This window comes from Melozone crissalis, unplaced genomic scaffold (genome assembly GCF_028551555.1).
Source record: "Melozone crissalis strain CALT ecotype California unplaced genomic scaffold, PUWL_Pcris_2 ptg000511l_1, whole genome shotgun sequence".
Classification (NCBI taxonomy): domain Eukaryota; kingdom Metazoa; phylum Chordata; class Aves; order Passeriformes; family Passerellidae; genus Melozone; species Melozone crissalis.
Window position 1 is genome coordinate 64,475 of NW_026536216.1, and position 26,311 is coordinate 90,785.

The window sequence follows — 26,311 nt, forward strand, 5'->3', positions numbered from 1 at the left end:
GCCCCGAGGGCCCGCAGCAGGGTCCCCTCCCGAGGCCACAGCCAGGGACACTCAGCGCCCCGGAATGCGGCTCCAGCCCCGGGGAGGGCGCCGGGACACGGAATTGCTGCCGCCAGCAGCGCGGGGACACCGCCCGGCCCGGCGCCCGGGGACCGGGGACGGCCCCACAGCGGGGACAGCTCTGCCCCCCGGCCGCTCCGGGACAGCCCCGGCACCGGGCACCGGGCACCGGGCACAGGGCATCGGACAGCGAGCACAGGGCACCGGGCAGCGAGCACAGGGCAGGGGGTACAGGGCACCGGGCACCGGGCAGCGAGCACAGGGCACCAGGCAGCGAGCACAGGGCAGGGGGTACAGGGCACCGGGCACCGGGCAGCGAGCACCGGGCACCAGGCAGCGAGCACAGGGCAGGGGGTACAGGGCACCGGGCACCGGGCAGCGAGCACAGGGCACCAGGCAGCGAGCACAGGGCAGGGGGTACAGGGCACCGGGCAGCGAGCACAGGGCAGGGGGTACAGGGCACAGGGCACCGGGCAGCGAGCACAGGGCAGGGGGTACAGGGCACAGGGCAGCGAGCACAGGGCAGGGGGTACAGGGCACCAGGCAGCGGGCACAGGGCACCAGGCAGCGGGCAGCGAGCACAGGGCACCAGGCAGCGGGCACAGGGCACCAGGCAGCGGGCACAGGGCAGGGGGTACAGGGCAGGGGGTACAGGGCACAGGGCACCGGGTACAGGGCACAGGGCACAGGGTAGCGCCTCCCAGGCCTTCTCTGCGCACTGCCAGCGGCAAAATCATGGAAGACGATCGGGTTTGGGGTGGAAAAGTACAGAAGAGGCTCTGTCCCGGGGTCGCCCTTGGCCTCCAGCCCCACCTTGGTGTCCCCTTGGTGTCCCCTGCGCTGTCCCCACGTGCCCGCTCCTCCGTCCCCTGGCGCTGCACACCCGCTCATTAGCCAGCTCATTAGCCCGCCCCTCATTAGCCAGCTCATTAGCCCGCCCCTCATTAAGGAGCCGCGCTGTTCCCGGAGGCTTCCCGAGCTGACGTCGCTCGCGCGTCCCCGCGGCGCTGATAACAGCGAGATAAGCGCGGGCTCAGCGCAGCGCGCGTGGCCGCAGGACAAGCCCGGCACCCTCCGGCCGCGGCCCCCGCCCCGCCGGCCGCTCCGGCTCCTCCGGCCCCGCCGGGCTTGGGGAACGCGCCGAGACGGGCCCCGCTCCGCGCCACCTCGGACAGCTCCCGGCTCCGGCTGCGGCCCCGGCGAGGCTTCGGCTTCCCCTGAGGCTGCCGCAGCGCCGTCGGGGCTCCTTCAGCGCCTCCCGCTCCTAAATGGCGATTCCCTGCGCTTTTGGCCCATTCCCCGTCCTCCGTTCCCGGCCTCGGCCTCAGCCGGGCGCTGAGCACCGGCAGACTTCGGGGAAACGTTTGGTTCACGCACGGAGACCCAAATCGCGCTGCTCGTTCCTCCCCGGGGGCTGCAATTCCACCCAGGAGCGGCCCCGGGGGCTCCGCAGCGTTGCCGGCTCTCCCATCAGAAAACCTCGAGCTCAAATTCCCTTCCGAGCCACGAATTCCCTCATTTTCTGATGATTCTGATGTGGGAAAAGGGCGATTTTTGGGAGCTGGCTCCCGAGTTCACCGGAAAATGTGACAAACCCCGAAATTCCCCGGGCAGTGGAAGGCAGGTGACGCTGGGAGTTTGTTCCCCCCTCCTCCACCAGAAAAAAAACAGGGAATAAATCACATTCGGGGGAAACTGTGAGCTTTTCCTTGGTACCAAACCCGGGGAGGGGCTCCGCTGCAGCGGGAGCGGGGCCGCGATCCCCCGGGTCGGGCTTGGAACGGCACCGAGAGAGGAGATTAATCGCTGTCGCTGTCCCTGTCCCCCTGTCCCCCTGTCCCCCTGCCACTGTCCCTGTCCCCCTGTCACTGTCCCTGTCCCCCTGTCACTGTCGCTGTCCCTGTCCCCCTGTCCCCCTGTCACTGTCCCTGTCACCCTGTCACTGTCGCTGTCCCGGTCCCCCTGTCCCCGTTGCTGTCCCTGTCCCCGTCCCTGTCCGTGCCGAGGGGGACACGCGGGGGGCCCGAACCCCGAACTCCCTCGGGGTCGTTCCAGGGCCCACCCGGGCTCCCCGCACCAGCAGGAAGAGCCGCCCGGGAGGGGCCGCTGCCCTGGGCCGGGTCCCAAAGCTCCCAAAGCTTTGAAGCTTTTGGGGCGAGCAGCCCCCGAGGAGCCGCCGCAGGCCGAGATAATTCCAGGGCGTCTCTCGCTCCTCTGGATCCGCTTGGAATGAGGGACTTGAAAGGCTCGGGGTGGCCTTTCCTCGCTCCACGGGGCAGGAATGTCCAGCTCCAGAGGCTTTCGGGATGGGCGGGACAGATCCCAGATGAATCCCTTCCAAACTGGGGGAGATGAACGCGATCTGCAGTGTCAGGAACGGAGAAATCTGATTTTCCCGGATTATGGGAAGGGGGGATGAGCAGGAGAAGCCGGGAAACTTCCCGAACCGGGCTGGGGGGACGCTGCCCCCACCTCTGGTCATGGAAAAGCCGCAGGTGAGCGCAGGGAGAACCAGCCCGGCTCACCGGGGCGCAGGGAGGGGCAGGAAGTAATCGCAGCCCTTATCAGCAACTTTATCTTATCAGCCGCAGCTTTATCTCCTCCCGGCCAGGCTCACCACGGGAATTTCGAGCTCTCCCAAACGCTCATTTGCTGCGGTTTTTGTAGGATTCGCTGATTTTGGGGGGATTGAGGAACTGGATTTGATGTTCGGAAATAGCGCTGAGTGCTAAAGGGACCTTTAGGAGAATTCCAGAATTATTTGGGTTTGGAAATTGCACCGAGTGTTAAAGGGACCCTTACGAGAATTCCAGGATTTCTGGGGTTGGAAAATCCCTCCAGGATCATCCAGTCCAACGGGGGACGAATCGCCCCCGGTCACCCAGAAAAACGTCCGGGAATTCTCCAGGGGTGGCCTCTCCGAACCTCCCCGGGCAGCCCCTGCCGAGGCCTTTTTCCTTTCTTTCCAGGAAGAATTTCCCCAGATTTACCACCCTGAGCCCCCGCTGGGGCAGGTCGAGGCCCTTCCCTCTGGTCCGGGCCCCATTCGGGCATCAGATCCCAAATCCCTCCGGGCAGATCGCAAATTGCCCGGGATCCCCCTTTGATCCAGGCGGAGTTCCCGGTGTCCCCTGGGTCTGTCCCCGTCCCCGGGATCCCCTGAGCAGCTCCCCGAACCCATCCCGGTGTCCCCGAGCCCGTCCCCGTGTCCCCGGACCCATCCCGGTGTCCCCGGGCCCGTCCCGGTGTCCCCGGGCTCCCAAACTCCCGTCCCCGGCAGAGCCCGCTCGGGGACCCTGCGGGGCCAACGGGGACCCCCGGGAGCCCCGGGCTGGCGCTGGGCTCGGGGTGCCCCTGTCGGGAGCAGGAGCGGTTTGGGGGTGCCCGGGCCGGGCCGGGGGCGCTGCGGGCGCTGCAGCCGCTCCGTGCGGGGCGAGGCGGGCTCGGCCGGGGCCGGCCCCGGGCTTTGAGGCTTCGGGAGCTGCAGCGAGCAGCAGATTTGGGCGCAGATTGGCGGCGGGGAGGAGGAAAGAAGCCGCAGCGCGGGGCCGGCCCCTCCCAAGCGCTGGGCAGCCCCTCCCTGGGCTTGGCCGCGCTCCCGCCGGCCCTCGGCGGGGATAAAAGGCCCCCGGGAGCAGCCAGGGCACGGCACAGCCGCTCCAGCCCCGAGACAGCAGCAGCTGCCCCTCAGCTCCGGCTCCTTCGTCCGCCGCCAGCGCCGCGACCCCCAGAGCTGCAGCCATGGGTAAGGGACCCCCGCGGCTGCCGCCGAGCCCCGGGCCCGCAGCGCCGGCCCGAGACCGGCTCCGGGCACAGCTGGGGACACTTGGGCATTCCCTGGGCACACACACCTGGGCACACACACCTGGGCATTCCCTGGGCACACCTGGGCACAGCTGGCACAGGTGCCTCTGTGCCCCGGGCACGAGCAGGGAGCCGGGCCCGAGCTCTGCCCGCGGGGCCGCTGCTCCCGGAGCTGCTGCGAGACCTCGGGGGCTGCTGGGGGCCCTGCCCTGCCCCGGGGACCCGGGATCCAGAGGGATTGTCCGAGCTGGAGCTGCCAGCGTGTCCCGGCTCCGGGTGACAGCTCTGTCCCTGTCCTGTGCCACCTCCGGGTGACAGCTCTGTCCCTGTCCTGGGCCAGCTCCGGGTGACAGCTCTCTCCCTGTCCTGTGACAGCTCTGTCCCTGTCCCGGCTCCGTCCCGTCCCGTCCGGGCTCTGTCCCGTCCCCGCGGTGGCCCCGGGGGTCCCTGGGCTGGGAGGGCCCCTCCGGAGCGGGCTCGGTGCGGGCCCGGGCCGGGCTCACGGTGTCCCCTCTGCTCCCCAGACAGATGCAGAGCTCCGTGCTACGAGTACCCCTCGTGCCCCGACGCGCTGAAAGGCGAGTGCTGCCCCTGCGGCGGGGCTGGGCCGGGGGGGGTTTGGGCTCTCTGGGGTCCCCCGAGCTCGGGGTCGGTGCCGGGCCCCTCGGCCAGGGCTGCCGGAGGTCGCTCCTGCTCGTTCCCGGCTCGGGAGCGGCGCGGGGGGAGCGGCAGGGAACGGCAGCAGCCCGAAACCGGGGCGGCCATCGCGGAGAGCTGCCCGCGGCTCTCCCGGTGCCGTTCGGGGCTCTCGGCGCGGTTCGAGCCGCTCTTGTGTCCCCAGCCCCGCGGGAGGAGGTCGCCTACGTGACCTGCACCTACAGGAGCACCGGCATCGAGCAGCCCGATTTCCTGGCCACCGTGGACCTCAACCCGCGCTCCTGCCACTACGGCCAGGTACCGAGCCGTGCCGGGCTCCCGGGGCGGGACCGAGCCGGGGCTGCGCCCCCCGAGCCCTCCGGGGCCGCCGGGGCAGCTCTTTGTGCCGGGGAACCGAGGAAAACCTTTGTCACTTTGTGCCGTCTGTTCCCGGCCGCCCCAGCCCCTCTCCGGGGCTCCCCAAATCCCGGGGTCTCTCCTGGCCCCTCTCCGGGGCTCCCCAAATCGTCTCCGGGGCTCCCCAATTCCGGGGTCTCTCCCGGCCCCTCTCCGGGGCTCCCCCGGCCCCGCGGCCGCTCCCCGCGGGCTGTCCCGGCTCGGCCCGGCCTGAGCTGCCTTGGCCGTGCCCAGGTGATCCACCGGCTGCCCATGCCCAACCTCAAGGACGAGCTGCACTGCGCGGGCTGGGGCCCCGCCTGCGGCTGCTTCGACGGCGGTGCCGCGGCCAAAAGGACCAAGCTGGTGCTGCCGTGCCTCATCTCCTCCCGCATCTACGTCGTGGATGTGGGCTCCCAGTGCCGGGCGCCGCGCATCTGCAAGGTACGGCCGGGGGAGCCGGGGCAGCGAGGGAGGGAGGATGGATGGATGGATGGATGGATGGATTCTGTGGTACGGCCGGGAAAGGTGCCGAGCAGGCAGAGGCTGAAATTGGCGCTGGCTCGTGCAGATGATCGAGCCCGTGGATGTGTTCTGGAAGTGCAACAAGGGCTACCTGTCCGTCACCCACCCCCTGCCCAACGGCGACGTCCTGGTGGCCAACATGGGCGACGCCGCTGGCCACGGCAAAGGTGAATTTTCCCTGCCCGAATTCCCATTTCCCTATTGGAATTCCCATGTCCCTGCCCGGATTCCCGTGTCCCTGCCGGGATTCCCATGTCCCTGCCCAAATTCCCATTTCCCTGTCCGAATTCCCACCCCGGGGGTCCTGCTGGAAATGCAGAATCCTGGATTTGTCCCCGCCCGTCCCTCGTGTGTCCCAGGTGGCTTCGTGGTGCTGGACGGAGAGACCTTCGAGCTGAAGGGCAACTGGGAGAACGAGTGTGAGGCTCCCCCGACCGGGCACGACTTCTGGTACCAGGCCCGGCACAACGTCCTGGTCAGCTCGGCCGGGATGGTGCCCAGAGTGGCCGGGCGCGGCTTCAACCCCGATGACCTCAAGAAAGGTGGGGACACGCGGGCGGCAGCGGGTGGAACCCCGGGTGGGCAGGGTCCTGCTGCCCCAAAATCTGCATTTCTCTGTGTTGTCCCCAAATCCTGCATTTCTCTGTGATCTCCCCAGTTCCCGCATTTCCCAATTCCTGCATTTCCCAGTTCCCGCATTTCCCAATTCCTGCATTTCCCAGTTCGCCGGTTCCCGCATTTCCCAGTTCCCACTCCCCTGTTCCTGCATTTCCCAGTTCCCCTCCCCGGTTCCTGCCCTTCCCGTGCCGATGCCCCCCAGGAGCCCCTCGGGGGTCTCTCCCCGGCCGCCCCCAGCCTCTCCCCCGTGTCCCGCAGGGGTCTTCGGCCGCCGCCTGAACGTGTGGAACCTGTCGTGCCGCAGCCTGACGCAGTGCTTCGACCTGGGCGAGGATTCTCTGCCCATGACCGTGCGCTTCCTGCACAACCCCGAGGCCGCCGAGGGCTACGTGGGCTGTGCCCTGAGCGGGGCCATTTTCCGCTTCTACAAATCCTGCGAGGCGAGTGCGGGGCGGCGGGGAGCGGGAGCGGGGCCGGGGAGGGTGCGGGGGCTGAGCCCGCCGTGCCCGGCTCGGCTCGGCTCGGGGCGGGGCGGGGCAGCGCGGGCTGAGCCGGGCTCGGTGTCCCTGTGCAGAGAGACAACTGGGCCGTGGAGGAGGTGATCCGGATCCCGGCCAAGGACGTGTCGGGCTGGATCATGCCCAAGATGCCGGGTGCGTGTGCCCTCGGGGGTGGCATTCCTGTTGGCTGGGCGAGCTCTGCAGCCGGGCACGGCCTGCGGGGCGACCCCAGAGCCGGCTGGGAGACCCCGAATCCTGCGGGGTGACCCCGACTCCTGACTGACCCCAAATCAGGGCTGACCCCAAATGATTACTGAGCCCGAATGCTGACCGAGCCCAAAGTCCTGGTCCCTGCCCCAAAGCCCAGCTCAGGCCCGGCCCGTGTGGGCTCCCCCGGTGCCGGCCGTGCCCCTGAGCCCCGGCTCTGCCCGCAGCCTTCATCGTGGACCTCGTCATCAGCCAGGACGACCGGTTCCTGTACGTGTGCAATTGGCTGCACGGGGACATCCGGCAGTACGAGCTGTCGCGGAGCTGCAAGCCGCGGCTGGTGGGGCAGGTGAGGGGCAGGGCCGGGCCGGGGGGCCGAGCGGGGCCGGGGGGCCCGGGGGGCCGGGCCGGGGAACGCTCGTGTGCCAGCGCGGCCCTTGCAGGTGTTCGTGGGGGGCAGCATCCTGCGAGGGGGCCCCGTGACCGTGTGCAGGGACGAGGAGCTCAAGTGCCAGCCCGAGCCGCTGGTGGTCAAGGTGAGCGGGGCGGGGCCGGCGCGCCTGGGCGGGGCTGGGGGGGGACCAGGGGTGAGCGTGAGTGTGGGACTGTGCGCGAGTGTGTGTGTGCTCACCTGAGTGTGAGTGTGTGTGCTCACCTGAGTGTGAGTGTGTGCTCACCTGCCCATGAGCCTGAGCCTGCTCTCAGTGCCCCTGCTGGAATCCAGTCCCAGCGCCCCCAGTACCCCCGGTCCGTGTGTCCCAGTGCCCCCAGTAACCCCAGTCCTGTGTCTCAGTGCCCCCAGTAACCCCAGTGCCCCCAGTCCTGTGTCCCAGTGCCCCCAGTGCCCCCAGCAACCCCAGTCCTGTGTCCCAGTGCCCCCAGTAACCCCAGTGCCCTCAGTCCGTGTGTCCCAGTGCCCCCAGTAACCCCAGTGCCCCCGGTCCGTGTGTCCCAGTGCCCCCAGTAACCCCAGTCCTGTGTCCCAGTGCCCCCAGTAACACCAGTGCCCTCAGTCCTGTGTCCCAGTGCCCCCAGTGCCCCCAGTGCCCCCAGTCCTGTGTCCCAGTGCCCCCAGTGCCCCCAGTAACCCCAGTCCTGTGTCCCAGTGCCCCCAGTAACCCCAGTAACCCCAGTCCTGTGTCCCAGTGCCCCCAGTAACCCCAGTGCCCTCAGTCCTGTGTCCCAGTGCCCCCAGTGCCCCCAGTAACCCCAGTCCTGTGTCCCAGTGCAAGCGCGTGTACGGCGGCCCCGCCGCGCTGCAGCTGAGCCTGGACGGGAAGCGGCTCTACGTGACCAACTCCTTCTACAGCACCTGGGACCGGCAGTTCTACCCCAGCCTGATCAAGTGAGCCCCTCCCGAGGCTGCCCGAGGCTAGCCGGGCCCGGTGGGAGCGGGGAAGGGGCCGCGACCCCCCCGAGGCTGCCCCGGAGCCGCTGCCGGCCGGGTCGGGATCGGGCAGAGCCCGGGCCGAGCTCAGCGCAAGGGGGTCCGGCCTGGGCGGGCAGAGCCCGAGCCGAGCCTGGGGGAGCTGCGGAGGGGAAACGGCGCCGAGCCCGTCCTGGATGGAATCGTGCCCGTCCTGAGGGAGCTGGGGACCCAAAGGCGTCCCTGTGCCCATCCATCGGGATTTGGGGACCCAAAGGTGTCCCTGTGCCCATCCTGTCCCCTCCATCGGGAATTGCGGACCCCAGCCGCCCCCATCCCAGCCCGTGCCGCTGGCCCCGGGCCCGGGGGTCGCTGTGGCAGCTCCGGGCGGGCTCGGGGCAGCCCCGGGGGTCGCTGTCGCCCTGAGCCGCCGCTGTCCCCGCGCAGGGAGGGCTCGGTGATGCTGCAGCTCGACGTGGACACGGAGAAGGGCGGCCTGAGCGTCAACAAGAACTTCCTGGTGGATTTCGGCAAGGAGCCCAACGGGCCGTGCCTGGCGCACCAGATCCGCCTCCCCGGCGGCGATGCCAAATCCGTGACCCTGCCCTGAGCGGCGCCGGCAGCGCCGCTGTCCCCCCCGGCAGCGCCGCGCTCGGCCAAGGGCGCCGGGGCGGGATCGGGGTCCCGGGGGGAAATCGGGGCTGTGGGGTGCCCCGGGTGATGGGGCTGGGGGGATCGGGGCTGTGGGGTGCCCCGGGTGATGGGGCTGGGGGGCATCGGGGCTGTGGGGTGCCCCGGGTGATGGGTTCGGGGTGCCCCGGGTGATTGTGGGCTTTAGGATCCCACGGGGGATTCCTGCTTTGGGGTCCCCTCGGGTGATTTCGGGGTTCGGGGTGTCCCGGGCCATTCCGGGCCATCCCTGTCCCCGTCCCTGTCCCTGTCCCCGCTTTCCCTGCCATCAATAAAGTTGTTTCCTGCATCAGCCGCCGCTTCCCGAGGCTCATTCCCGGAAAATCCCGGGACAAACAAATCCCGGGGGGCCGCGGGCGGAGCCGGGACCGCGGGAAGGGTCTGGGGGAAATTCCCGGCGCTGCCTCTTTTCCCGGGGTTTGCTTCCAGCTGGGCATTTTATCCCCATTTGTCATCAATTTCCCCCCTATTTTTCTCGATTTTATATTTCTATTTTCCCGCTATTTTCTCCCTATTTTTTCTTCTTTTTTATCTTTATTCTTCTCTATTTCCCCTCGATTTTATCCATATTTTACCACTATTTTATCCCTACTTAATTTGTATTTTATTCCTATTCTATCCCCATTTTATCCCTAGCTTATCTTTAGGCAACAAAAGAAGTGGGAAAAATTTCAGAAAATGACGTTTTTTTAACCAAAACTGCCAAAAGTGCCCAAAAACCTTTAAAAAAAGGGAATTTCAGCTGCTGGAAGGAGAATTTTATTGTGAGTTTCGATTTTTGATCAGAAATCTCAGAGATGATTTTTAGGAGAGGCTGCTCCGTGAGCAGATGAAGCCCCAGGCACCCCAAATTCCCTTGGAAAAGGAATGGAGAGAGGAAAGGTGTGTGGAAAAAATGGGATAAATCCTGAATTTCCTGGGATCAAAGGCAGGTGGTGGAGGTGCAGTACCCACATTCCCAAATATTCCCAAATATTCTGTCGTCCAGGGAAATCAGGATATCCATGATCAGCTCTTCTCGAGGGAATTCCAGAGGAAAATCAGGGAATGGGAGCAGAGAATTCCGGCGGGCTCACAGCCAGATGTCGGAGGTGCAGTCCCCCCCCGGGTAGCGCACCTCGTGCGCCAGGCAGGGCCCGCCCGGCTCCTTCCCGAAATCCAGCAGGAATTCGGGATTGACGGCCAGGCCCCCCCGCGCCGTGTCCACGTCCAGCTGCAGCAGCACCGAGCCCTCCCTGCAGCAATTGAACAAAAATAACGGGGGCTGCGACTAAAACCGAACTAATAATGAATTAATAACCCAAAATTCATCCCAAAATTCCCCATCAAAACCCCCCCTACATTTGGAATTACCAACTAATTAATACCAATTAATAACACATTATGAATCAATTATAAACCAATTAAAAACCAATTAGTTTAAATGCCATTTAACAATCAACTAATAATCAATTAACCAATCAATAGCCAATTAATAATCAGCAACCAATAAGAATCAACAACCAGTTATAAACCAATTAATGATCAATTAATAACCAATTAATAACTGATCAATAATCAGTAACTAATAATAACCAACAACTAACTGTTAACCAATTTTAACCAATTATTACCCAATAAACACCCAACCAATACCCAATAAATACCCAGCCAATACCCAATCAATACCCAACCGATACCCAGCCAATACCCAGCTGATAGGCAGTTATTGATCGGGAGGGCTCACTTGAGCAGGCCGGGGTAGAACTGCCGGTCCCAGGCGATACCCAATCAATACCCAATCAGTACCCAATCAATACCCGGCCAATACCCAGCTGATAGGCTGTTATTGATCATTATGTCTCACTTGAGCAGGCCGGGGTAGAACTGCTGGTCCCAGGTGATACCCAGCCAATACCCAATCAATACCCAATCAATACCCAATCAATACCTGGCCAATACCCAGCCGATAGGCTGTTATTGATCATTATGTCTCACTTGAGCAGGCCGGGGTAGAACTGCCGGTCCCAGGTGATACCCAATCAGTACCCAATCAGTACCCAATCAATACCCGGCCAATACCCAGCTGATAGGCAGTTATAGATCATTATGTCTCACTTGAGCAGGCCGGGGTAGAACTGCTGGTCCCAGGTGATACCCAATCAGTACCCAATCAGTACCCAATCAATACCCGGCCAATACCCAGCTGATAGGCAGTTATAGATCATTATGTCTCACTTGAGCAGGCCGGGGTAGAACTGCCGGTCCCAGGTGATACCCAATCAGTACCCAATCAGTACCCAATCAATACCCGGCCAATACCCAGCTGATAGGCAGTTATAGATCATTATGTCTCACTTGAGCAGGCCGGGGTAGAACTGCCGGTCCCAGGCGCTGAACAGCGATGTGGTCACGTAGAGCCGGCGCCCGTCCAGGCTGAGCTGCAGCATCTGCGGCCCCCCCGGGATCCGCTTCCCCTGAATTGGGAAAAACCATCCTGGAGTCGGGAATGGCCAGGCCCCAGATTTGGGGAGAAAATGGAATTTTGGGGTAAAAACCATCCAGGGGCTCCAAAATCCCAGAGTTGAGAATGGCCAACCCCCAGCTTTAGGGAGAAATTTTTTTCCCCAAATTTCTTAATTCCACGATTTTTTTCTGAGGGAAAATTGGGATTTCTGGAATGAAACCCATCCCTGAGGAAGAAAAATCCAGGTGGGAACAACCTCAGGAGGGGTTATGGATGTCGGGAATTTCCAAAAATCCAGGAAGAGTCGGGGAAAAAAATTTGGGAATCTTCACCTGGATCACGCACGGCTCCGGCTGATCCTGCAATTCCTGATCCTCCACTACGGTCACAGCTCCCCCTTTGGAGATGCTGCCTCCCAGAAAAACCTGGAAAACCGTTAAAATCCATGGAAAATCTGAATGAATCCCTTCAAAACCGAGGGAATTGGGTTTTTTGGGAATTTCCTCCTCACCTGCCCCACCAGTTTGGGGTTTTTGGGGTCGGAGATGTCGTACTGCCGCACGTCCCCGTGCAGCCAGTTGCTGAAGTACAGGAATCTGTCGTCCAGGGAAATCAGGATATCCGTGATCAGCCCTTCCCGAGGAATTCCAGAGGAAAATTAGGGAATGGGAGCAAAGAGAATCCCCAAAGTCCCCAAATTCCCACGTGGAAATGCCAAAAAAGGGGGTTGGGAAGGAGTTGGATCATTCCAGAATCCCTGAGGAAATCCAGACTCAAATTCCAAGGATTTTCCTGGAAAATCCCACCCCCAGCACAGAGCAAATCCCACTCCGGGGTTCCTTTGCTCATCCCAAAATTCTTCCTCAAAAAAAACCCCTCCAATATTTGGAATTTTTTGCCATTTAAAGATACAATCCCGCCAAAATCTGCTCTTGATCCATGAGAAAATTCCCAAATTTCTCCCACTGACCTGGCATCTCCGGGAGGAGCCATCCTTGGACTTTCTTGCTGGGCACCTCAATCACCTTCTCTGCTTCCCATTTTCCTTCCTGAGAACGGAAAACATAGAATTAATTCCCAAAATTCATGGAATATCCATGCCACCCCACAATCCCATGGCGATAAAACCTGAGATTTCCCTAAAACCCCTGGAATTTCATGGAAAAACTCCCCAAACCCCTCATTATAACATGGGAAAAGCTCCAACTCCCAGCAGATTTCCCCCAAATCTTGAGAACTCACAGAGTTCCTGTGGAAACTGCAGATGACCCCGCTGAGGGCAATGAAACCATGGAAAATCCCCCATTATAGCATGGAAAAAGCCCCAATTCTCTGACATTTCCCCCCAAATCCCCGAGCTCACGGGGTTCCTGTAGAATCTCCGGATGTCCCCGCTGAGGGCACAGCCCACGAAGCCCTGGGCAGCGCTGGGATCGTGCAGGAATCGGATCTCCAGCGGGATGGAGCCCACGCCCAGGTCCAGCTCCTGCACCAGGCGCCGCTCACGCCAGTCCCACACGTTGATGTGCCGCCCATAGTGCCCTGGAAAGGGGAGATATTCCCTAAATTCCTGTTTTCTATGGAGTAGTCAGCGGTTCGGAGTGAAACTGGGGGTAAAAGTAGGATTTAAAAAAAATTGGGATTTTTTTAGAGATTCTAGAGATGGGAAATTGAATTTTTGAGCAGTTTTTAAGGTCAAAATTTGGATTTTTTTAAAAGAATTTGCATGCAAAAATTGGATTTTTTCAGAGTTTTGACTCTCAAAAACTGTTTTTTTCATGAGTTTCTGCTCTCACAAATGTAATTTCCCAGATTTCCCACTGACCTTTCTCCACATCCTTGGGATTGAATCCCTGGGCCAGGATCCTGGGGACACCCCACTCGGTGCTGAGCAGGACGTTGTGCCGGGGCTGGTACCAGAAGTCGTAGCCCAGATTTGGGACTTTTCCTCCCTTTTCCCAATTTCCTTTCACTTCAAAGGTTTCTCCATCCAGGAGGACGAAAGTGCCTGGAAAAAAATTCCCAAAAAAAGGAGTTCGGAGTGATTTACAGAGCTTGAAATAAAGCAATTTTTAAAAAACTACACTTACGATTATTATTATTATTATTATTATTATTATTACTATTACTATTATTATTACTATTATTATTGCTAATAATAATAATTTCTAAAATTATTTCACATTACTTTATTATTGGTAATAAAAATAATTTCCTAGGATTTTATATTTTCCTATAATAATTCCTAAAATTATTTTGCTTTAAATAAAGCAAATTATTTATGAATATCTACTTCCATTTTTAAATTAAATGAAACACAAAAGCAGTCTAGAAAATCAATGAAAAATCTGCAGGAATGTGCTAAAGATTCCGGGAAAATTCCACGTATTCCATGGATTTTGCACGGAAATGAATCCCTGTGGGTGTTTTTATGGAATCTGGAGGAATTCCGAACCTTTTCCGTTGCCATCAGGGTCCCCCAGGCAGCTGATGAGGATTTCCCCGGAGCCCAGGCAGTGGGAAGTGTGCGGGAACGCGGCGTTGGCCTTGCGGGCCAGCTCCTCGGCTTCCACCACCTGGAATGGGGGAAAATGGGGAAAATTCCAGGAAAAATGGGGAAAATTCCTCAGCTTCCACCACCTGGAATGGGGAATTTTCTGGGAAAAATGGGGAAAGTTCTTGGAAATCAGATGGCAGGGGGGGAAATGGGGATTTGCGGGCAAAGGTTTGTGGGAATGTTTGAAGGGAAAAGGGGGAAAAAATGGGAAAAAGAGAAAAAATGGGAAGAAAGGGGAAAATCAGGGAAAAAATAAATCAGGGAATAAAGGAAGAAATTGGCATAAAAGGATGAGAAAAGGGAAAAATAAGCGTGAAAAAGCAGGGAAAAAGGGGGAATTGCAAACCTTGTGGAGCCTGGGAGCCCTGGGATCGGTGGCCACGTCCACGACGTAGACGCGGGAGGAGACGAGGCTGGGCAGGATCAGGAAGCGCCGGGACTTGCCGGGGTCCCCGTGGCAGCTGCTGCAGGCGTTCCAGCCCGAGTGGTGCAGCTCGTCCCCCACGTGCGGCATGGGCAGCCGGTGGATCACCTGTGGGACATCACATCAGCTGCGGAACACCACCTGTGGAACATCACCTGTGGAACATCACCTGGGAAACATCACCTGTGGAACACCACCTGTGAAACATCACTGCGAAACATCACCTGTGCAACATCACCTGTGGAACATCACCTGGGAGACATCATCTGTGGAACACCACCTGTGGAACATCACCTGTGGAACATCACCTGGGAAACATCATCTGTGGAACACCACCTGTGCAACATCACCTGTGGAACATCACCTGGGAAACATCATCTGTGGAACACCACCTGTGGAACATCACCTGTGGAACATCACATCACCCGTGGAACATCACCTGTGGAACATCACCTGGGAGACATCACTGTGAAACATCACTGTGGAACATTACCTGTGAAACATCACCTGTGAAATATCACCTGTGGAACATCACCTGGGAAACACCACTGTGAAATATCACTGTGAAATATCACCTGTGGAACATCACCTGTGGAACATCACCTGTGAAATAGCCCCTGTGAAACATCACCTGGGAAACATCACCTGTGGAATATCACTGTGAAACATCACCTGTGGAACAACACCTGTGGAACATTACCTGTGGAACATCACCTGTGAAACCACAGGGATCCAGCTCCAGATCCCCCTTCCCCAAATTCCAGCATTGCTGTCCCTGCCAGGGCTGGGAAGGACTTGGGAGCCTGAATCTTCCTGGATGTGGGATGCCAGGTTCTCCTGGATCTTCCCAGATTCCCCCATATTTTCCCAGATTCCCCCGGATTTTCTCAGATTCAGGACCCCAGGTTCTCCTGGGTTTTCGCAGATCTGGGATCCCAGACTCCCCCGGATTTTTCCAGATTCAGGACCCCAGGTTTTCCTGAATTTTTCCAGATTCAGGACCCCAGGCTCTCCTGAAGTTTCCCGGATTTGGGACCCCAGGTTCTCCCAGATTCCCCTGGATTTTGCCAGATTCAGGATCGCAGGCTCCCCCAGACTGGGGATCCCCCGGGCGCTTCCAGGCCCGTACCTGGCAGTACCGAGGGGATTTGGGATCCACGTCCACGGTGGCCAGGAAGTCGGGAATGCCGATCCCGGTGTTCCGGTAGATGCAGGGCAGGTACAGCAGCTGCTCCCGGGGCCCTGCGGGCACACCTGGGGCTCAGATCCCCGATTCCAGAGCTCCCAGCAATTCCAGCATTTGGGAATGCCCAATTCCAGCACTTGCCTTGCATGGCCTCCAGAGGGCTGGCATAGCCCGGCCCGCACGCTCCGCATTTTCCTGCTGGAAAAGGCCAAAATTCCATCACTTCCACATCCCAAAAATCCTGGGAATTTGGGGCCTTCCATTGGCTCCTCATTGGCAATTCCCCACTGCCATCTCCCAGCCTTAAATCCATGGAATTCCCCATTCCCAATTCCTTATTCCCAGCTCCTCATTCCCAATTCCCAATTCCCAATTTTTGTGCCTTTGCTCATTCCAGGGGAAAAACCCATTGGAATTTATCCCAACTTTGGGCTCCCTGAGTTGTCCCAAAGTGCCAGATTAGGAGTGATAAATTTGGGATTTTAGCAAGAGCTGGAAAAAAATGGGAGTTTCTGTGCAATTCCAGGGTTTAATATCAAAAATATTCCAAGTTCCAGGGAAGAAAATCCAGAGTAAATTTGGGAAAAATTAAATTCAAATTCAATTGCAAACAACAGAGGAGCCACTGGAAAAAAACCAGGAATTTCAGGAATCTTCTCCCAAAAAACCAAATTGTCAAGGGATTTAGGGAGTTCATTTTTCAGAACATTCCAGGATTTATTTCCTTCCATAATTCCCAAGTTTTTGAGCTCCCAGATCATACCAGGCGTGTCAATCATTCCCAAAGTTATTTATTGACTTCCAGGAACTTGGACCCAAGAAAATTCCTCAAAAAATTCCACTTGGGAGTGAAAAAAATTCCAGGAAATTCAGTATATCTTTGGTTAGAATATTGATATTTTTTGGCTACACATTCCTGCTACTAATTCCTCATGTTTGGCTGGGTTTGATCCCAAAATTCCTGATATTTCCCCCCTGTTTTGAACTCCTGTTTCCCATGGAAACGGCTTGCAACTTTTTGGCCCCTCCCACTTTTCCCACAGAGCCAAAAGTCAAAGTTCCTGGAAATCCGAGGTTTTATCCTCACAAAACATAATCAGGAAAACGATCCTGGAAATCAAGGATTTATCCCCATAAATGCGGAACACGTCAGGGAAAAGCTCAAATCTGATCTTTAAGGATTTTTCCGAGGGTTTTTCCTGTTGCCAAGCAGCAAATCCAGGAGTTTCTCCCAGTTTTTGGAAATTTAGGGATTATAAATTCCCAATTAATTCGAGGGAAAATGGATTTTAATGAAGGAATTCGAGCTCTTAATTAAAACCCACGGGGTTTTTAGGGGATATTTAAATATTTAAATCCAGGGAAAAGCCGGACTTTCACCCCCTCCCCCCCCCCTCCAACCCCAGGAAGCCAAAAGCAGCAAATCCCGGGATTTTGGTTTTTTTTGGGATTGTTGGGGATTTTGGGATCTCTTACCCATCCTGAACCGGGCTGGGAATGGGAATTCCAGGAGTTTCGTTGGATTTGTACGGAGAAACAGCCGGGAAAGGGTCGGAAACCCAGGGGGAAAGGGGAGGGCTGTGGGAGAGGAGGAGCCAAGGGGAGGATCGCGGAAAAAACAAAATTCCGCCTTAAAACGCCAAAGGGAAACTTCCAAACTTCTCCCTCCGTGGAATTCCCGCTTTCCCCCCCGATTTTTTCCTTTTTATTCCAAATTTTCCTGACTTTTTTCCAGCCTGGAGAAGGAATTTGGGAATAGCGAAGGAGGGAGAAGTTTTGGTTCAAAACCTCGGGATTTTCGGAATGTTTCCCGGGAATTCTCTCCCAAGGGATTTCAGGAAATTTTAAAAATATTTGTGGCTTTCCTGGGTGAAAAAAAAAATTCCTCTGGAGAATCAGGATTTCACTCCTAATTCCTGCTGGCGTTGTCCCTAATGAGAATTAATTTATTAATTAATGATTATTTATTTCTTTAGTATGGAATTTTTAATGAATCTGCCCTCTTTTCCCCTCCTTCCAGGTAATGTTTATTTTGGAATTTCCAATATATTTCAATTATTTTACATCCCTGCTTTTTTTCACGAACCACCAGGAAAAGCAGAAAAAAAGAAGGGATTCTTCTGCTATGAATAAAGATATTTAAATGATTATTTTGGGAGAGTTCCTTTATTATTGAAGATATTTAAATTCTTTTTTTTTGGCTGTTTTTCACTCAGTTTTTGGGCTGTTTTACTAACACCTGCGCCAGGTGGGAGATTTTGCCCTCAGCTGGACAACTTTGGCCTCAGGGGTAGAATTTCTGCCCTCAGCTGGACGATTTTGGCCTCAGGGGGAGCTTTATTGCCCTCAGGTGGAGAATTATTGCCCTCAAGTGGAGTTTTATTGCCCTCAGCTGGAGAATTTTAGCCTCAGGGGGAGAATTTCTACCCTCAGATGGACGATTCCGCCCTCACGGATGGAATTTCTGCCCTCAGGCGGACGATTTAGGCCGGAGGTGTGAGATTTCGGCCCCGAGCATCCCTCAGCTGTGAGGGCTGACCGCTGCCCACGGCCCGCCCGGCCCTGAGGGGCTCTCGGGCCGCTCACACCCCGCGCGGGACACCGGCCCGGAAGCACCGCCGGCCGTTCTCCCGCCGCTCCCCAAGCGCTCAGCACCTCAGAGAGGCCTCGGCCCCGCAGCAGCGGCGGATCCATGAGCGGGAGAGCCGCGAGGAGCGGGCGGGGGTCGCGACCCAGCGGCGCCATTTTCCCGCCCTTCCCCTTTCCTCCCTCAGTCGCCTCAGGGTCCGGCCCCGTGACGTCACCGCGCACAGGCGGAAGTGACGTCAGTGGTATCCATCCGCCGGCCAGGTCCCCTTTTTGTGTGTGTGGTGTGTGTGTTGTGTGTGTGGTGCGGCTGCGGGCGCCGCGCGCCTGTATCAGCCCGCCGGGCCCGACGACCTTTTTTTTCTTATCCCCCCCCTTTTCCGAGAGGGGTGAAGTGGAGGAGGGGGGGAAAAAAAACCCACACGCACGCCAAGCACGGAGCCGCCCCCTGGCAGAACGTACAGAGGGCGAGCAGAGCCAGGGATAATTCCTTCTTCTTCTTCATCACCATCTTCATCCTCCTCCTCCTCCTCAGCATCCCGCCAAGTGTGTGTGGGGGGGGGGGGGCTCATGCCACCTGCCCCCGTGCCCTGCGGGTCGCCTCGCCGGAGAGCGGCGGAGCCCCGTAGGAGCGAGCGGCGGCAGCGCTGAGGAAGGTGAGGCGGGAGGCGCGGGGAAGGCGGGGGGGGGATGAAGGCGGCGGGGCCCCCGGGTGTGGCGGCGCCGGCGGTAGTGGGAGATGGACATGGCGGAGGGGATCGGAGACGGTGGAACCGGCTCGAACCGCCCGGGAATGGGGGAGAAGGAGGGAATGAAGGAGGGGGGGCGGCAGGGCCGGAGCGCGCCGTACACAAAGCGGTGGCGGGAGGAGGAGGAGGCGAAGAGCAGGAGGAGGAGGAGGAGAAGGAGGAGGGAGGGCTCGGGGTGCCGAGGAGGGGCCGGGGAGGAGCCGCGGCGGCTCCGGCGGCCGCTCCCGCCGGGCCCGGGCGGGCGCTGAGGGACGCGGAGGGATCCACGCGCAGCCCTCACGGCCCGGGGGGCGCGGTGAAGCGGCCGCCCTCAGGGGAGGGGGGCGGTGGTGATGCGGTCCCGCCGCCGCCCCCTCCGCGCACCCCCTCCCGCCATACTGGGGGTCCCCTCACGGTCCCATCACGGTCGCCCCCCGGTCGCCACCGCCGGGGTGAGGAAGAGGCGGTCGTGTCCGTCCTTTCCCCCGTCTCCCGGCGCTGCCGCCCCCTCCTCTCTTTGGCGGCGCTGCTTCGCTGGTGGGCGGCCATGTTGGGCACGGGGATTATTTTTCGCTCTCTTTCTTAGCCGCCACAATACGCTGAGGGTGTGCGGGGGGCTTTTCCCGGAGTTCTCGGGAGAAGCGGCCTTTCCCCGCTTTTTAGGGGAGGCTGAGGAAAAGGGGAGGGTCTGGGATCAGCGGTTTGCAGGGTGAGACCACCCCCCCATCATCCTTGGCCTGCTGGTGCTTCACCTTCGCTGAGTGAGTGCCCCTGTCCAGCGCCGTGAGGGGAGGGAGCACCTCGGCCGCAGGGATTGGGATCCCAGTCTTCTTCCTCGGGATTTTGGGATTGGGATCCCAGTCTTCTTCCTCGCGATTTGGGATCCCAGCCTTCTTCCTCGGGATTTGGGATTGGGATCCCAGCCTTCTTCCTCGGGATTTCCTGGTGTTCCAGCCTTTTCCTCAGAGATCCAGGAGTGCCATCCCAGCATTCTTCCTCAGGGATCTCACCTGTCTCTTCAGGGATTTGGGATTTCCATCCCATCCCTTTCCTCAGGGATTTGGGGTGGATTTTCCAACTTTCTCCTCAGGGATTTGGGATCTCCATCCCACCCTTCTTCCCAGTTTTTCCTGTCACCCTCAGCAGCAGCTCCATCCCCTCGTCCCTCCCGGATCCAAGCAGGACAAAATGGGAAAGCTCTTCATTTTCTCCCCTGCCCAAGCCGGGATCCCAGAACTCCTGGGAGAGGCTCAGGAATTCCCTCCCTCCAGCAGGATTTGGGATTCCATCCCCAAACCCCCCCCCCGAGGCTGCTTCTCTGAAAATTCCCAGAGCTTGAGGTTTTGCTGGAATTCCCTGGGGCTGGGATGTGCCAGGGAGCTGGGGAGGGATGGGATCCTGCTTCCCAAAAACCCGATTTTATTTGGATTCACTGGATTTTGTTGGGATTCACCTGATCCCAGCGTGGGCAGAGGATGGGAGGGATCCCACCAGAAAAATTCCCAAAGATGCTGGAGAAAATAATAATAAAAAATCAAAATAAAGGATTTTACAGGCTTTTAATGATTAATTAGCGCAAGTTAAATCTGATTTATTAACGGGATTAGGTTTTTCCTGTTTTTTTGTTTTTTTTTTTTTTTTTTTTAATTTTTTTTTTTTATGGGTGGGAAGGTGAAGGGTGAAGTCCCAAAGGAAATTTGCATTTTGTTTCTGAAATTCCTCAAAATTCCCAGAATTTTCCCAATTCCAGGATGCTTTAGGGCTGCTAATTAAACAGAATGAGTAATTATTATTAACATCTAATTTACATCCAATTTGGGTGTGTTATCCACTTCAAAGCCAAGGAAAACCAACCATTCCTGATATTTTTGGGATTATTTTTCCAGCTTCTCAAGGCCTGGAGATGAGGAATTTTTTGGGAAGAGGTAGGAGAGCATTCCAAGGTTCTGCCTGTGGGATAGGAGACAACAAAATCCCTTTTTTTCCCCCCATTCCAGGAAAATTTTCCACTATTCCTCCCATCCCAGGCTGAAGCAATGGAGAGAATTCCCAGATTGGGAAGCTCTGGTTAATTTTTGGTTTTATCCCTGCAAATTTTTCCTTTGATCCCAAAATTCTTGGAAGTCTCCTCCCAGTGCTTTTATTTTTATTTTATTCTAATTTTAATTAAAAGCCCCCCAAACTGAAGCTCCTGCTGTCTGTTCTAAGCTGGGAATTTCGGGATAACCAAAAATCCTTTGGGATTTTTTTAAATCTTAATTTTTTTGGATTTAAAATTTTTAAAACTATGAAATAACCTGGAATTTCTTAATGGAAGAGGAAGGAAAAATTCCAATTTTTTGTCAAATCCAGGATTTTTCCACAAATTTCCCTGGAAAAAAACCCCAGAAATAATCTGAAAATTTCTAGCTCGTTTTGTTTTCCCTTGAAATTTTGGGATCTAAAACCAACCCATTCCTCCCCTTGGAAAAAAAATCCCTGCGAATTTTTTAGTGCCAAATTCCCTTTTTTCCCCCATTTTTCCAGGATGGCAGACACGGACCTTTTCATGGAATGTGAGGAGGAGGAGCTGGAGCCATGGCAGAAAATCAGCGACGTCATCGAGGACTCCGTGGTGGAGGATTACAATTCCATAGAAAAAAATCCCACAGGTCATTTCCCCTTTTCCCACTTCATTTTCCCCAATTTTCCCCCTTTTCCAACTTCATTGTCTCCCTTTTTCCGCTGATGTTTCCCATTTTTCTCAGTGACTTTTTAATATTTCCCACCGACTTTCCCCACTTACATTTCCCCTTTCCCCACGGATGTTTTTCCCCCATATTCCCATTAATCTTCTCATGGATTATCCCTTTCTTCCCACTTAATTTTGTCCCTTTTTCCTTCACTTATTTTCCCCCGATTTTCCTATGGATTTTCCCCCTTTTGCCATGGATTTTTTCCCACTTTCCCCCTAGATTTTCCCCCTTTCCCCCTTGAGTTTTTCCCCCTTTTGCCATGGATATTTTCCCCCATATTCCCATGGCTTTTTCTCCATATTCCCCTGGATTTTCTCCCTTTTCCCCCTGGCTTTTCCCACTTTCCTCCTGGCTCCTGCCTTTTCCCCCATATTCCCCCAGCTTTTCCCCCCTTTCCCCCTGTATTTTCCCTTATATTCCCCCGACTTTCCCCCCATATTCCCCTGCCATTTCCCCCCCGTTTCCCCTGCCTTTTCCCCGTTTCCCCACGGCTGTGGGCTGTTTTCCAGGCGGGAACGCCGCTGTCCAGCCGGGCGGGCAGTCGCTGCTGCTGGCGCAGAGCCCCGCGCCCGGCCTGGGGGCCGTGGTGACGCAGCCGCTGCTGCGGCCGGTGCAGCTGATGCAGAACGCCAACCACGGCACCAACCCGCCCGCGGGCACCCAGCCCATCTTCATCACCACCCAGGTCAGCTCCTGGCCCAACGCTCCATGGGGAATCCCGGGAAAACCCTGCTTTCCTGGGAAAAATTCCCATTCCTCACTCCAGTTTGGGTGCTGCTTCTCCTGTCATGCCAAAATCCCCCTGGGGTTGTGGGATGTGGGTTGGACCCCGTTGAGTGTTTGGCTCAACAAAACTTCAAACCCTCCAGAGGTTTTGTTTTCCTTCAACTCTAGTCCTGAACCCCAAATTCCAGTCCTGATCCCAATCCTAAACCCCAACCTAAATCCCAATCCTAAGCCCCAAAACCCAACCCCAATCCTGGGTGATTTTTAGGTTTGTTTGGGATATTTTTTTGGGGTTGGAATTCCCTCAGGAATGGCCCGGGGGTGACGGATCCGTTGGATTCCAGGGATTATTTTTGGGTTGGTTTGGGACGGTTTTTGGGTTGGTGTAGGATGGTTTTGGGTTGGTTTGGGACAGTTTTTGGGCTGATGCATCCCTTGGGTTCCAGGGGTTCCCGGTACAGAACGTCCGGCCTGTGCAGAGCCCCATGAACCAGGTGGGCATCGTGCTCAATGTCCAGCAGGGCCAGACCGTCCGGCCAATCACCCTCGTGCCAGGTAATTAATTCATTAATCAAATGAGAACCATCCAGTAATAGCTAGTAATGGGAATAATGCTAGTAATGATGATGGTGATGAGGTGTGGCCAGTGCAGAGCCCCATGAGCCCATCCTCCTTTGTGCCAGGTGATAGCAGTGATAATAATAATAATAATAACAATAACAACATTATTAATAGTTTACAGTAATAATAGTAGTAATAACAATGACAAGGGGCCAATGTAGAACCCCATGGGCTGGGTGGGCCCCATCGCCCTCGTGCCAGGTGATCATCATTAATAAAATTAATAATAATTATCCCAAATAAAGGTGTAAATCCCATATTTCCTGGGATTGGGGTTGGCTCATGGCTCTCCGTTTGTCTTTGAAGCCCCAGGTACCCAGTTTGTTGAACCAGCAGTTGGGATTGACTAATTCCAGATACAGATTCGTAACTCGGGGTTACTCGCACCTGGATTAAAGCTGTAAATCCCAAATTTCTCCTTTTGGGACTGGGGTGGGATGACGGCTCTCTGTTTGTCTTTGAAGCCCCAGGTACCCAGTTTGTTAAACCAGCAGTTGGCGTTCCCCAGGTGTTCTCGCCGGTGGCGCAGGTGCGGCCGGGCAGCGCCGGGCCCGGCCGGCCGGCCACCAACGCCTTCGCCACGGTCATCCCGGCCACGCTGACCCTGCGCAGCACCGTGCCCCAGGCCCAGGCGCCCCAGCAGAGTGAGTCACCCAGTTCCTGATCCTAGCCCAAATTCCTGATTGTATCCCAAATTCTCGATCCTAGCCAAATTCCTGCAGGAATTCTCACGGAAAAATCTGTGGGAGCCAGGGGCTGACGTTGGGAGTTAGGCCTGAGTTCGCTTTTGGCTCAGAGTTTATTCACATGTTAGGAAATGAGGAGAATCTGGAGCAGTTTGGGTAAAAAAGTGGTTCAGTTTGGGAATTCATGGCTGGGATTTCACAGGAGTTTTGTCTAAACCATTCCTGGGGGAGACTCAAGGTAGAAGATCCAGGCCAAGTGGCAGGGGTAGAATTCCAGGCTGGAATTTCACTGGAATTTTGCCCAAACCATTTCTGGTGAAGCCCCAAGCAGGGAACCGGAGGAGGTGGCTGAGTTCCCACCCCTGTTCCCGTCGGGAATCCCACGGAACGCTCTCCCCTCCTCAGTGAGCATCGCCAGCTTCGTGACCGTGAAGCGCCCGGGCGTGCCCGGCGATGGCGGCAGCGGCGGCCCCGAGGTGGCCAAGCTGGTGAACACGCTGGGCACGGTGCCCTCGCTGGCACACGGCCCCGCCGCGCTGGCCGTGCCCAACAGCAGCCCCGGCAGCGCCCAGCGCGGCCCCGCCAGCGAGGCCTCGGCCTCGGCCGCGCCCCGGAAAGGTAAATCCCCTGAAAAGGGAGTTCCGCCCCGCCGGGGGCAGGACTTGGGTTGAGGGGTGCTCCAGGTTCGTGGGAGGCAGGAGTTGTTTACGATGCTTTGTGGGATAAAGGGTAGAAAAGAGAAAAACGGGGGTTTTGGGAGGCTTTGTGGGACAAAGGCTGTGAAAATTGGGGATTTTTTTGGGATTATGAGTGTCCGGGGCAGGGGAGAAGTGGGAATGGTGGCACTGGGGGCTGATCCGTGTCTGTCCCGCTGCAGGCAGCTCCTCTCCCATTCCCAGCCTGGATTTCCAGGACGGGGGACGCAAGGTCTGTCCCAAGTGCGACTCGCAGTTCCGCGTCACCGAGGCGCTGCGGGGCCACATGTGTGTAAGTCATCATCCCGGGACCGGGGAGCTCTAGGCCTGGCTTAATGAGTGGGGATTCATTCTAGACCCGGCTTAACGAGTGGGGATTCATTCTAGACCCAGTTTAACAAGTGGGGATTCGTTCTAGACCCAGTTCAATGTCTCCATATTCATTGTCCCAGCCCCAGCTCACTGTCTCTCATTAATTACCCCAGCCTCAATTAGCGAGCAGCCGTTAATTATTCTGTTTCCACAGTACTGCTGCCCGGAGCTGGTGGAATTCCTGAAGAAACGCAAATCCCTGGATTCCGAGCCTGCCCCGCCCTCGGCCAAGGCCCCCTCCCCTGCCCAGGGGGCGGCCCCGGCCCCGCCCCCGACCCCGCCCAAGGCCGCACCTGAGCCAGGTGAGGGCGGGGCCGACCCCGCCCAGGCCAAGCTGATCATGCTGGTGGATGAGTTCTACTACGGGCGGGACGGGGGCAAGGGGGCAGCTGTGCCACCCTGCCCCAGGGTGCCCACGTCCTTCCGCTGCCCCCACTGCACCAAGCGCCTCAAGAACAACATCCGGTGAGCTATCGGTCCTTAATTAGCCGTTAATTAGCCATTAATTACCTGGGAGTGACCCAGAAATGGGATGGGAGCGGTGTGGGAGTGATGGGCAGTGGGATGGGGGCACGCTGCCCCCACTGCACCAAGCGCCTCAAGAACAACACCCAGGGAGCTGTTATCTGTTAATTATACGCTAATTATCCATTGATTATCTGGGAATAACCCAGGAATAACCCGGGATTGTGGGAGCTGTGTGGGAATGGGCTGGGATTGTGGGAATGACAGGCAGTTGGAGCCTGGGCACCACTGCCTCAAGAACACCCCCCAGTGAGGAATTATCCAGGAATTTGCCAGGAATAATCCATGAATAGCCCAAACCACCGAGCTGGGAGCGATGCACAGAGTGCATTTTCCCGGGATGGGGAACGGGAATCTCCGGGAATTCCGTCGCTGCAGGTTCATGAACCACATGAAGCACCACGTGGAGCTGGACCAGCAGAACGGGGAGGTGGACGTGCACACCATCTGCCAGCACTGCTACCGCCACTTCAGCACGCCCTTCCAGCTGCAGTGCCACCTGGAGAACGTGCACAGCCCCTACGAGTCCAGCAGTCAGTGCTTTTCCTGCTTCTCTTTGGGATTCACCTGGGAATTTCCTCTGGGGTTCATCGGGGTTTTGGACAGGGAAAATTGTCCCTCCTCCCTCACCCCTTCCTTGAGGTCACCGCAAAATCCACCTGAAAGTCCAGCCAAGTTTCACTTCTCCCAGTTCCACCTGGAGAACATGCACAGCTCCTAAAAGTCCACTAGGCTGTGCTTTTCCATGAATTTTTTATCCCTAAATCAGGATTTTCCTCCTGGATTTATGGAAGGAGAGTTGTCACTCTTCCCTCACCCCTTGCTCAAGGTCACCTCAAAATCCACCTCAAAACCCAGCCAAGTTTCATTTCTCCAGCCCCAGTTCCACCTTTTCCCATTTCCCTCTTCCCTCTTTTTTTTTTTTTCCCCTTTTTTTTCCATTTCCCCTCCCTTTGCCCCCTTTTCCTGCTTTTTCCCATTTCCCCCCTTTTCCCCTTTTCCTGCTTTTCTCTCTTCTTTTCCTCTTTTTCCCCCTTCTCCCTTCCCCCCACACCTCCAACTCCCACATTTTTCCCACCTTTTGCCCATTTTCCCCTGTTTTTTGGTGCAGCCAAGTGCAAGATCTGCGAGTGGGCGTTTGAGAGCGAGCCGCTCTTCCTGCAGCACATGAAGGACACCCACAAACCCGGGGAGATGCCCTACGTCTGCCAGGTATGGAAAA

The 26,311-nt window shown here is 57.2% G+C and overlaps 3 protein-coding genes across 3 annotated transcripts; 2 read left to right on the forward strand and 1 right to left on the reverse strand.

Moving 5' to 3' along the window:
- Positions 1–2,462: 2,462 nt before the first annotated feature.
- On the forward strand, positions 2,463–8,722 carry LOC128950221 (methanethiol oxidase-like). The gene is made up of 13 exons (XM_054295105.1): positions 2,463–2,555; positions 3,341–3,863; positions 4,389–4,442; positions 4,706–4,818; positions 5,152–5,340; positions 5,468–5,588; positions 5,781–5,963; positions 6,298–6,479; positions 6,614–6,692; positions 6,974–7,095; positions 7,190–7,282; positions 7,973–8,091; positions 8,560–8,722. Exons 1-13 carry the CDS (start codon positions 2,463–2,465, stop codon positions 8,720–8,722), a joined length of 2,034 nt encoding a protein of 677 aa, XP_054151080.1.
- Positions 8,723–9,545: 823 nt separating this feature from the next.
- LOC128950215 (methanethiol oxidase-like) lies at positions 9,546–15,467 on the reverse strand. The gene is made up of 10 exons (XM_054295097.1): positions 15,359–15,467; positions 14,152–14,337; positions 13,704–13,824; positions 13,074–13,256; positions 12,612–12,790; positions 12,219–12,297; positions 11,760–11,881; positions 11,581–11,673; positions 11,140–11,258; positions 9,546–10,037 (listed from the first exon to the last, which is right to left on the reverse strand). The coding sequence occupies exons 2-10, from the start codon at positions 14,317–14,319 to the stop codon at positions 9,875–9,877; spliced, it is 1,227 nt and encodes a 408-aa protein (XP_054151072.1). The 5' UTR covers positions 14,320–14,337; positions 15,359–15,467; the 3' UTR covers positions 9,546–9,874.
- A 3,776-nt stretch (positions 15,468–19,243) lies between these two features.
- On the forward strand, positions 19,244–26,301 carry POGZ (pogo transposable element derived with ZNF domain; the record flags this gene model as incomplete). The annotated part of the gene is made up of 10 exons (XM_054295106.1): positions 19,244–19,490; positions 21,256–21,380; positions 21,974–22,149; positions 22,637–22,745; positions 23,276–23,455; positions 23,903–24,115; positions 24,375–24,484; positions 24,719–25,029; positions 25,468–25,622; positions 26,201–26,301. Coding segments are annotated over exons 2-10 (1,479 nt in total), but the record flags the coding sequence as incomplete, so codon positions are not given.
- Positions 26,302–26,311: the final 10 nt, after the last annotated feature.